This window comes from Oncorhynchus masou, chromosome 16 (genome assembly GCF_036934945.1).
Source record: "Oncorhynchus masou masou isolate Uvic2021 chromosome 16, UVic_Omas_1.1, whole genome shotgun sequence".
Lineage (NCBI taxonomy): Eukaryota > Metazoa > Chordata > Actinopteri > Salmoniformes > Salmonidae > Oncorhynchus > Oncorhynchus masou.
In genome coordinates, this window is record NC_088227.1 from 9,686,954 (window position 1) to 9,699,578 (window position 12,625).

Here is a 12,625-nt window from a genome sequence, read left to right on the forward strand (position 1 = left end):
TCTTTACCGTAGGCGTGGTGTTCTTTACCGTAGGCGTGGTGGTCTTTACCGTAGGCATGGTGTTCTTTACCGTAGGCGTGGTGGTCTTTACTGTAGGCATGGTGTTCTTTACCGTAGGCATGGTGTTATTTGCTGTAGGTGTGGTGGTCTTTACTGTAGGCATGGTGTTCTTTACCGTAGGCGTGGTGTTCTTTACTGTAGGCATGGTGTTCTTTACTGTAGGCATGGTGGTCTTTACCGTAGGCATGGTGTTCTTTACCGTAGGTGTGGTGGTCTTTACTGTAGGCATGGTGTTCTTTACCGTAGGCGTGGTGGTCTTTACCGTAGGCGTGGTGGTCTTTACTGTAGGCATGGTGGTCTTTACCGTAGGCGTGGTGGTCTTTGCTGTAGGTGTGGTGGTCTTTACCGTAGGCATGGTGTTATTTGCTGTAGGCGTGGTGGTCTTTACCGTAGGCGTGGTGGTCTTTACCGTAGGCGTGGTGGTCTTTACTGTAGGCATGGTGTTCTTTGCTGTAGGTGTGGTGGTCTTTACCATAGGCATGGTGTTCTTTGCTGTAGGTGTGGTGGTCTTTACCGTAGGCATGGTGTTATTTGCTGTAGGTGTGGTGGTCTTTACCGTAGGCGTGGTGGTTGTTACTGTAGGCGTGGTGGTCTTTACCGTAGGCATGGTGTTCTTTACTGTAGGCATGGTGGTCTTTACCGTAGGCATGGTGTTCTTTGCTGTAGGTGTGGTGGTTTTGCTGTTCAGGCCAAGAAGTAAAATTGGTCTCATCTGGCCACAGAAACTTTTGTCACTTGGTCTCGGAGTTCACAATGTGCTTTTCGGCAAAGTCCAAACGAGACGTGGCTTTTTTGGGGGAAGTGGTTAGAGGCCATATTTGTGGAGCCCTTGTGATATCGTGGTCACAAGCTCCTTCAAAGTCGCCATTGGTTTCTGAGCCACTCTGATCAGTCTCCTCCTCCCGGTCATCCAGTTTGGAGGGAGGTTCTGGGTGGTGCCATACCCCTTCCAGTTCGAAATAATGGTCTTACCTGTGCTCAGAGGGTAGACAAAATATTTTTATATCCATCCCCTGACTTGTGCCTTTCTGCAACTTTATCTCGTAGATAATTTGAAAGTACCTTTTTATATGTATATTTTTCCACTTGGATATTGTGGGTTACTGTGTGTAAATAAAGGGGAAAAGGCAACAAAAGGGGAACATTTTGAAAGGGGGTGGTGACTTTCTATACCCACTGTACATGTCTCTATATGGGGCAGCAGGTAGCCTAGTGGTTAGAGCGTTGAGCCAGTAACCGAAAGGTTGTTTAGATCGAATCCCCTGAGATGAACTGCCCTAAACAAGGCAGTTAGCCCACTGTTCCTAGGCCGTCATTGTAAATAAGGATTTGTTCTTAAAAGACTTGCCTGGTTCAATAAAAATAAATTGCAAAAAATATGCTGTATGGCTGTGTCCTTTCCCTCAGGATCCCTGTAGGGCCCCCATGTTTGTTGTATAATTCAGTCAATATTTCTTAAATACAAAAAGTGTTCAGTATCTTACTCCATTAGCCGGCTGTTACATTTACCAGAACTCTATTTTCTTTCTTTTTTCAATTTTGACTGCCGTTGCTCATTTTCCCCCCAGCCAACTCCGGCTCACTACAGGGCCCCCATACCCCCCAGTCTACAGGCAGCAGCTCCATGAGTGAGATGCCAGAGGGTATGAAGCGCCCCACCCCAGCCACCACACCCCACGGACACATGACCCCACAGCCAGGAAACAGGTAGAGGCCAGGGCCCGGGGGGCCACTCAGTGTGTTGTAGGGATGTCTGTGTTTCTGTGTATGTTTGTGTGTGTGACTTAGTCTTACTGTATACACACATGGATACCCTTTGTATCATCCTTTCTTGTCCTCCTCACCCCTCCTGTATGTGTCTGCCTCAGGAACAGTGGTGGTATCCGTGTCCAGGATCCCTTCTCAGAGATCAGTGACCCTGCCTTCCACAAGCGGGGCCTATGCCCTCTGGCGCCCCCTATCAGCAGAGTGGCGGTAGTTCAGACCCCTCCATGAGGATGCAGTACGACGCCAACAAGGACCTCTATGGAGGGCCCCAGAAAGGTGAGTGGACCAGGCGATCTTAAAACACGTAGTATAACACAGTGCAGTCATACACTGGTATTATCCCCATTGCTTGTGTGCACTGTGAATTAGATGAAAATCTACATAATACACCTATTGTCTGAATAGGATATGGTCTGGTACTTTTTAAATGTCTTTTTCGTCCTTGTTTTTGGTTAGGCCATCAGATCCGATGTAAAAAAAAAAAAACGCTCTGTAGGGATGATTGTTTCCTTAGACTATGTTGCCACCCAGTGGTCAACTGATGTACTACACACCCTTGCCTTGGATAACGCTTGACATGATTGCTGATGACATCTGAATCGCCTGTATTTGCAAAGTGCATTTACACATACCAAGGAATTTAACCTGGTGAAAGGGTGCTGACTTAGTGTTGACACGTACTCTACATACAGTATGTACAATACCATGTCTATTCTCCCTCCACAGGGCCAGGGGGCAGTGAGTCCTATGGACCAGGTCAGATGCCCAGCGGTGCCGTGCAGGATATGTACCCCCGTGGTCCTCCCTCAGGAGCCATGCCAGGGATGGGCATGGGCCCCGGCCCCCGGCCACAGTACCCCTACGGGCCTGGCTACGACAGAAGGTGTGTATTCTGCTAACCATAGTAGATGCATCACTGGGTGTTATACCTGTAGGAAAAGGGGTGTTTCGTGCTCAAACAACTGGAGTAGAGGTGCCGCCTTCAAATCGAATGCTGGATCAAAAGTTGTGGCACGGCACTCTATTATAAAAATATATTATTAATTGTAAATCACAAGTCATAAACATTGCACAACGTTTCAGTCAGAGACATTGATCAGAGAGTTCTATAAATGCCCAAAATAATTGTGTCCTCCTACCTTCCAGACCAGACCATGTGATGGGTCCAGAGGGGGGTATGGCTCCCCCTGGCGGTCAGAACAATATGGGACCTTCCAGCGGTGACCCCAGCATGTACTCTGCCAACAGATACCCTCAGCAGAGGTAAGACGTCCGTCTAGGCTAATGATGATCATCAGTTTAGCAGAAACACGCCCTTGTCCCCATCTATCTGTGTTCTAACTGGTGTCATCCTCCTCCACCACAGACCACATGGACATGAGAGTTACGGGCAGCAGCAATACCCTCACGGCCCCATGCCCTACGGCTCTCACCAGCCTGGAATGTATCCACAGCAACAGGTCAGTCCCAGCCTCCCCTTCCTAGAGGGCATTGTGCTTAAGCTACTCAATCTATTGGAAGTGACCTGGGAAAATAGACTAACTTAGCCATTTCAATGCAAAGTGAAGTTTAAACTCAGCTCGATTAGCAGTCTGCTAAGAAATGGTCAGCACATCATGCAGGGGGAAAAGTAAGGTCCGTACCGGTAAAACATGAGCGCTATCAGAATAATTACAACTAAATGTCAAGAAAACTGTCTAGTACAGCATGATTTAAAAACAACCAAAAGACGGGACTCTGCGTGCGGAGATACAGTATATTGATTAGTCTCTGACATTCTGAAGCTGAGCTGCGGCCTTCAATTATTGTAGGAGACCAAAGAAATTGCGCTTTTCACTTTCTGAAACAGATGTTTAAACCCAGGCAGGTTTCAGGAAAGCACTTCAGTTGTTGGGTCCAGCAACAGATGAATAGCCAGGAAGCTTACTTTTTAAAAAATTGAATAGAGACATTGCTGATTTTATCAGTGTAATCAGATTGAATATATTAGGATATGTTATTGACATTGAACTGATTTCTATAACCTACTAACCAGATGCATTTGCCTATGAATAGGGAATAGAGTTATGTTCTGCCAACAATTAGCTGAGAAAAAAATTGCCACAAGGCCAAACCTATTGCCAACCCCTGCTGCACACCATTCTAGTTTAACGGGGATATGAGTTGTTTTTTTTGTCTCGCCTAGGGCGGCAGAACGTCCAGGGCCAGGCCTGTTAAATATGCCCATAAATGTTTTTGGGGAACGCACGTGCACACAAAGATGTCCCGTACCGGGAAGAAATTAAATCTTTCACCCCTGACATGTCTTGTTGCTAGTGATCTTAGGCTTGTGTGTGCGTGCGGCTGCTCGGCCATCGAAATCCATTTCACGAAGCTCCCGAGGTAAAAGTTATTGCGTTGACATTGCTTCCAGAGGCAGTTTGGAACTCTGTAGTGAGTGTTACAACTGAAGACAGATGTGCTTCAGCACTCTCCGGTCCCGTTCTGTGAGCTTGTGTGGCCCACAACTTCCCGACTGAGCCGTGGTTGCTCTAGATGTTTCGACTTCACAATAGCAGCCCTATCAGGGCAGAAATTTGACAAACTGACTTGTTGGAAAGATGGCATCCTATGACAGTGTCACATTGAAAGTCACTGAGCCCTTTAGTAAGTCTATTCTACTGCCAATGTTTGTCTATGGAGATTGCATGGCTGTGTACTCGATTGTATACACCTGTCAGCAATGGCTGTGGCTGAAATAGCCAAATCCACTAAATTGAAGGGGTGTATCTGTGTGTGTGAATACAGTGTATTCGGAAAGTATTCAGACCCCTTCCCTTTTTCCACATTTTGTTACGTTCCAGCCTCTGTTTGTTTACAAAAGTGAAAAGTATAAGTGTTCTATAGCTATAAAGTGTCGGGAGGAAGATGAGCCATGGTTGGCATCCATGCAGTGTTGCGCAATGGCATAGTCCATGTTTTTATTACAAATAGCAGCCTTATGTTCTACGACGCAAAGTTGCTATGCTTGTTTAGTTTGACCAATATAAGCAGCCCGCTGACGCATTTCAGCATGTATATGATATTTGTGGTGCTACAATGAAAAAAAAGATAGTATTGCTCGTGCTGTCACATTGTACACAGTGGCCACACTTGTAATTGCCATTGGGCGAGCCCGGGAGCCAAGTGTCACGCTTCTTGGGTAGCTGCATGCTGTGCGTAACGGAGTCGGCTAGATTGCGCGCACGGCGGGGGGGAAACGTGAGCGGGTAATGTTGTGACTTCTCCTCGATTTTGATCACTTTTGAGGATGTTGCATTGTTTCAATATAAAAGATTTGGGCTGTACTCTGTGGGGGGAAAAACACAAGCGTTTTGTCCTGGTTTCTGTTAGTGCCAGTGAGTAGGCGTTGACGTTCAGTCTCTCTAGCACGGGTTATAGGCCTGTTCAATGACACTCTTAACATACCCACTTGTCAGGAACCTGGTGGCATAATCGTTAGCTTTGCCGGGATGTTCCGCGTAGACCGGTGGTTACTGTCTGGGGGTAAAAGTCTATTCCTACTCTGTGGCTTGTGGAAGATGGTATACTCCAACCTGTTGTCTTTATTTTTGTGAATTGTAAGATCCAAGAAGTCTATTTTCTCCCGATTTCTCTCTGCTGTGAATTTATATATACACTACCGTTCAAAAGTTTGGGGTCACTTAGAAATGTCCTTGTTTTTTAAAGAAAAGCTATTTTTCTGTCTTTTAAAATAACCTCAAATTGATCAGAAATACAGTGTATACATTGTTAATGTTGTAAATGACTATTGGAGCTGGAAATGGAATATCTACATAGACGTACAGAGGCCCATTACCAGCAACCATCACTCCTGTGTTCCAACGGCACGTTGCGTTAGCTAATCCAAGTTTGTCATTTTAAAAGTCGAATTGATCATTAGAAAACCTTTTGTAATTATGTTAGCACAGCTGAAAACTGCTGATTAAAAGAAGCAATAAAACTGGACTTTTTTTAGACTAGTTGAGCATCAGCATTTGTGGGTTCGATTACAGGATAAAAATGACAAGTCCTCAACTGGCAGCTTAATTAAATAGTAAATAGTACCCGCAAAACACCAGTCTCAATGTCAACAGCGAAGAGGCGACTCTGGAATGCTGGCCAGTTTCAATATTAATTTACAACATTAACAATGTCTACACTGTATTTCTGATCAATTTGATGTTATTTGAATGGATAGCATATATATATATATATATATATATATATATATATATATATACATATTATGTATGTATGTAATGTATATATATGTATGTATGTATATATATATATATATATATGTATGTATGTATATGTATGTATGTATGTATGTATGTATGTATGTATGTATATATATGTATGTATATGTATATATGTATATATATATATATATATATATATGTATGTATATATATATATATGCTATCCATTCAAATAACATCAAATTGATCAGACATTGTTAATGTTGCAAATTAATATTGGCTCTAACCAGAATAGAAAAAGGTAGTGGAGGCCCCGGGGCACAACTGAGGTTACATTAGAGTATCTAGTTTGAGAAACAAACGCCTCACAAGTCCTCAACTGGCAGTATATATATATGTATGTATATATATATATATATATATGTGATGTATGTATGTATGTATATGTATGTATGTATGTATGTATATGTATGTCTCAATGTCAACAGTAATATGTATGTATGTATGTATATGTATGTATATATATATGTATCTGGAATGCTGGCCAGTTTCAATATTAATTTACAACATCAACAATGTCTACACTGTATTTCTGATCAATCTGATGTTATTTGAATGGATATATACATATATATATACACATATACATATATATATACATATATATATATATATATATATTTATTTTATTTTTATTTATTTTTATTTTTTTCAAAAACAAGGGCATTTCTAAGTGACCCCAAATTTTTGAACGTTAATGTCTGTGTGTGTTTGAGTGAGGTACGCCTGCAAATGAGAAGCTATCATTTTTGCAATGCACTGACTACAGTATCTAATGTGTAATGTTCTGTGTTCCCTCTCAGGGCTATAAGAGGCCAGTAGGACCAGAGGTTATGTACGGCCCCCCTGCTAAGCGCCATGAGGGTGAGGCCTACGGCATGCAGCAGTACGGAGGACAGCAGCCAGGCATGTACAGCCAGTACGGAGGGAATTACATGGGGCCAGAGCGCAGGCCCATGCAGGGCCAGTACCCTTACCCCTACAGCCGAGACCGCATGGGGGCCACCCAGGGGCCACAGCAACACGCCATGATGAGTGGTGGGCCCCCTGCTTCTTCCGGAGCCTCTGCAGAGGGCCCACAGCTTAACATGTGGCACCCCAGGACAGACATGGGCTACCCCGGGTCTTACCGTGGCCAACTGGGCCAGGGGCCCCCTTACCCTGGTTTGGGACGGGGCCCGGGGGATGACCCAGAGGGAAGGAACTCCCCAGATGGGCAGTGGCCCCCCGGACCTCCAGGCCAGCACCAGCCCCCGTATCCACCCCACTCCTCCTCTGCCTCCTCCATGCCCCCAATGGCATCCAGACAGCCCACCTCCTCCTACCAATCCAACCCCGCCATGGCCAACCACATCTCTAGAGCCCCCAGCCCTTCGCCCTTCCCCCGGCCCATGGGGGGATCCGGACCCCTGTCCCCCAACAATGGGGGCCCCTACATGGCATCTCTGAAGAAGGCAGGGATGCCCGGATCCATGCCAGGCTCACTCGGCGGAGGGATGTCAGGGCAGGGCATTCTACCTCTCCACAGAGATATCAGCTTCCCCGTGGGGTCAGTGGAGGCCAGCCTGCCCAAACTCAAGGCCCGACGCAGACTTACCTCCAAGGAGACCGGTAGGAGAATGAAGCATACTAACTAAATTCATAATGGCTGCTTCCCAAATAGCACCTTATTCCCTTTATGATGCTCTACTTTTCACCACAGCTTTATGGGCCCTGGTCAAAAGTATTGCACTATGAAGGGCAAAGCTGGGCGATATGGACAAAAATCCATATCGTGATAAATTGATTCAATAACGATTAATAAAACTATATATTTATAACAATCTGTACCATGGTTTTTTTTCATCCTTTAAACTACTACGAATGGTTTGACTGTTGTAAGCCGTCAATTGTCTCATTAACTATCACCCATATTAGCAAACTTAATTCATTTATACTTGACATTTCTCTAGTATAGGCTACTTATCATAATGAACGGTATCAGCAAAATGCCTGTGATCGGTATGGTCGGTGTTGATTTATGTTTCTTTTATAGTCCCAGCTCTAATATAGGTTGCTCCCCTCCGACCTCTGTACTTTGACCTCTTACCCACAGGAACTCCGGAGGCGTGGCGCGTGATGATGTCCCTTAAGTCAGGTCTGCTGGCGGAGAGCACGTGGGCCCTGGACACCATCAACATCCTGCTGTATGACGACAACACTGTGTCCTCCTTCACCCTCGCACAGGTGAGACGGTGCTACACAAACCATATCCAATGTCCAATGATATCCATTATCCACGAGACGGGACTAAACCAATGATATTCCCTCCGATATCTATACTATACCATGTCAAATACAGGCCCACACCATGGCTTCATTCTAAGTGGTGTGGATATTTGACAACCTGCACCCCCCGCACATTGACTCGGTACCCGGTACCCCCTGTATAACGCCTCGTTATTGCTATTTTGTGTTACCTTTTATTTTATTTTTTACTTCAGTTTATTTAGCAAATATTTTCTTAACTCCATTTCTTGAACTGCACTGTTGGTTAAGGGCTTGGAAGTAAGCATTTCACGGTAAGGTCTACACTTATAGTTATATTCGGCGTATGTGACAAATATAATTTGATTTGACCATGACTGGATGAAGGCCAAATGATTAAGCTATTGTCTATGGTCTTTCACACAATAATTTCAGAATGCACCCAACTAATATGTTGTTCCCTGTGTTATCCCAGTTGCCTGGCTTCCTGGAGCTGATCGTGGAGTACTTCCGCCGGTGCCTAATCTCCATCTTTGGGATCCTGGATGAGTATGAGGTGGGCACAGAGGGACAGAGAACGCTGCTAGGACCAATCGCAGACCAAGAGGAAGAGCCTACCATTCCAGAGCTTGGCAGCCAATTACGCGAAGAGCAGAGGAATAACAGGCCAGAAGAGGTGGAGATAGAGAAGCCCACAGCCAACGGCAGCACAGAGGAGGCGGTCCAAGACGAAAAGATGGAGGAGCCTGTCGAGGTGACTGTGAAAGAGGAGAAGGTAGAAGGGGAAGAATCTGAGGTGGGGGCAACCACGGAGCAGTCTGAGCCTCCCCAGCCCGAGGGGCCCCCAGAACCGAGGCCCAAACAGGCCAGTAAGTACGACAAGCTGCCTATCAAGGTGGAGGAGAAGAGTGCGGAGGAGGACCAGGTGGAGGAGCGCCAGGGACTCAGCCTGCCCAGGGGCTTCAACTCCGGCCTGCTGCACTGGAAGGCTGGAGGGGGGGACTCCACGGCCCACATCCAGACACACTTTGAGAAACGCAGCGAAGAGACGGACAGCAAGCATACAGAGGAGAGGAAGGTGGAAGAAGGGGCCGTTGTAGAGAAGACCATGACTGAGACAGCCACCGTGGACGATATGCTGAGTGCCCGACCAGGCTCTCAGTCTCTCTCAGAGAAGAACAATCTTACTGGGACGTTCTCCTTTGTAGGAGGGGCGCAGACCCAAAGCCCTATCTTGACCCTGCTGGAGGATGAGCCTCGCTGCTGGGACGAGGCGCCCTCTCCACGGCCGAACCCTGGCAGGACGCCCTGGCCCGCCGCTGTGTCTGCGTCTCCAACATCGTCCGCGGCCTCTCCTTCATCCCAGGGAACGACAACGACATGTCCCGCCACCCAGGCCTGGTGCTGATCCTGGGGCGGCTGGTCCTTCTGCATCACCTGCACCCCCAGAGGAGGAGGACGCCCCCCAGCTACCAGAGAGAGGAGGAGCAGGGCCAGGCCTGCAGCAAGGACGAGTGGTGGTGGGACTGTTTGTCAGCCCTCAGGGAGAACACTCTGGTCACCCTGGCTAACATCTCAGGTCAACTAGACCTGTCCCTCTACCCAGAGAGCATCTGTCTGCCCATCCTGGACGGGCTGCTCCACTGGATGGTGTGTCCCTCTGCCGAGGCCCAGGACCCCTTCACCACGGCGGGCTGCTCCTCCTCCCTCACCCCCCAGAGATTGGTGCTGGAGTGCCTGTGCAAGCTGAGCATCCAGGACAACAACGTGGACCTCTTGCTGGCCACGCCGCCGTTCAGCCGCCAGGAGAAGCTCTACGCCACCCTGGTGCGCCACGTGGGTGAGCGGAAGTCCCAGGTATGCCGGGAGATGGCGGTGGCTGTGCTCTCTAACCTGGCACAGGGGGACCCGACGGCGGCGCGTGCCATCGCTCTGCAGAAGGGCAGCGTGGGAACACTCATCGGCTTCCTGGAGGACTGCGTGGCCATGGCCCAGCACCAGCAGGGACCCCACAGCCTGCTACACCCAGCACCAGTCCCCCACCCCGAACCCCCCAGCGTTAACATGATGTGCAGGGCCGCCAAGGCTCTGCTGGCCATGGCCAAGGTGAAGGAGAACCGGCCAGAGTTTGTTCTCTACGAGAGCAGGCTACTGGATAGCTCTCTGTCCTCTGTGCTGAGCTCTGCCGTGGCGGCCATCATGTGTGAAGTACTATTTAAGATTGGACGCTCCTCGTGACAGCCACAGGCAAAGACACAGAGGGAGGGGGGTGCTTGGTCTGACAGCCAAGCTACAGTGAACACGAACATGGGTGTGCGTGGTATAATATTTTTATTTAAATAAAACAAAAATGTTTTTACATACAAATAAATATATAGAATATATATAGCTCCTATGCCCCATTCGCAACCTTCATTTGGGATTTTTAAATCATTTTAATACAAATATTTAATACTTTGTATTTTACATTTTTATCTATTATTTTTATTTGTCGGTTCTTTTTGTTTTAACCAAAGTTGGCACCCGATGATAGAGAACGTACTTTAGTTTTGGGGTCTCTTGCTCTTAAAAAAAATGTTTGGTAATTATCCGTGGCTGTTTGTCTGTGTGGGATCTTTCTGATGGTGGTTTTCTGCAGGAAGACGCAGACTTATTTAAATTGTGAATCATGTTGTAGATAGACCTCTTATGTATTAATGTAAAGGAAAAAAAACACTGACTTAACTCTGAATATACAGATCATCATGTATCCTGTTCTGGGGGGGAGAAAGTATATTGTGCAAAAGGATTAAGGGCCTGACTCAATCAGAACCACTTTAGCCGACATCCGCATAGCTGATATTTTGATTGTGGAACTGCATTAGAGCTGTCAAATCAGCAGGATTCCACCCTGCATCCCACTGCTGGCTTGCCTCTGAAGCTAAGCAGGGTTGGTCCCTGGATGGGAGACAAGATGCTGCTGGAGGGCCAGTAGGAGGCACCCTTTCCTCTGGTCTAAAAAACAATTTCCCAATGCCAGTGATTGGAAAGGGGGATACCTAGTCAATTGTACAACTGAAATGTGTCTTCCGCATTTAACCCAACCCCCCTGAATCAGAGAGGTGCGGGGGGCTGGCCCTGTGTAGGGTGTGATGTTAAAGGGGTTCTGTGGTCACTAAAGATCCCCTGGCACTTATCGTAAGAGTAGGGGTGTTAACGCTGGTGTCCTGGCTAAATTCCCAATCTGGCCCTCAAATCATCCCCAGCTTCCAATTGGCTCATCCCCCCTCTCACCTGTAACTTTTCCCCAGCTCGTTGCTGTATTGAGAATTTGTTCTCAGTCTACTTACCTGGTAAAATAAAAATCTACAAGCGGCTCCTGGCATTATACCTAAAGTGAACATTGCCATTGGCTGCATGGAGTCGCATTAAGAATAATCCCACGCAGCCTTGTTTACAAGTTTGAACACTGGAATGTGAGAGAGAATTCCTCATTATTTCATTTGAATGATTTTCAATTCGATGGGTGTGGCTTCGTGACAATAACCACAAGAGCAGCTGCTCACCAATTTGACAGCACCGACACAGTTCCACCTCCGGGTCACCGCTAAAACATGAGCTATACGGGTGTCTGCTATCGCAGGTTAACGCTTGATCAGATTGTAATTAGGCCTCAGTTGGGGGAGATTATGAAATAAGCATTGCATAATATTACAATACCAGTATATGAGGGAGACATGAGTCACCCTGTTCAACTGACTTACTTCCTGGTAACCATAGCAACAGACAGGTAAACTCTCAAACCCACGTGCAGTACTTCCCTCAGTCTTATTTTTTGTTTTTATATATATATATAAATATAAAAGCCCATTTGTATATAGAAGTTGTATATTCAGACAGCCCTATTTGGTATAGAGAAGTGATGGTAGTTGATCATTATAATGGATGTTATGATTACTTTGTATTTGAATAATGGATATTTGGTGACTCTTCAACTGGAGGTCAGTCATTTTATGTATTTAAAAGAATTATGTTGACTGACTGACACAGAGATGATTTCAGTCTGACTAGCTTTGACACACTTATTTAGATTGTACAGTCAGCTAACAAATAGATCACAATGGGCAGAACTGTATTCCGGAATTGAATTGTTTAAAAAAAAAATCATGTCCGATTGACAGTTAACATTTGATGAACATTGTTTTCAGTAAAATGTTTATACTATATGTTCCACATGTTAAGAATAAATGTACATGAAATCTGGTTGAGCACTGTGAAGGGTGTTTGAC

The 12,625-nt window shown here is 46.2% G+C and overlaps 1 protein-coding gene across 1 annotated transcript in view; it reads left to right on the forward strand.

Moving 5' to 3' along the window:
• The window catches only part of LOC135557438 (AT-rich interactive domain-containing protein 1B-like), a 116,021-nt gene extending 103,407 nt beyond the window's left edge, over window positions 1-12,614 (forward strand). Inside the window, 10 exon segments of the mRNA XM_064990695.1 lie at window positions 1,629-1,767; window positions 1,929-1,998; window positions 2,001-2,103; window positions 2,554-2,710; window positions 2,974-3,090; window positions 3,194-3,287; window positions 6,914-7,721; window positions 8,206-8,336; window positions 8,833-9,634; window positions 9,637-12,614. Of these exon segments, the coding sequence (XP_064846767.1) occupies window positions 1,629-1,767; window positions 1,929-1,998; window positions 2,001-2,103; window positions 2,554-2,710; window positions 2,974-3,090; window positions 3,194-3,287; window positions 6,914-7,721; window positions 8,206-8,336; window positions 8,833-9,634; window positions 9,637-10,595 (3,380 nt within the window). The 3' untranslated portion in view covers window positions 10,596-12,614.
• Window positions 12,615-12,625: the final 11 nt, after the last annotated feature.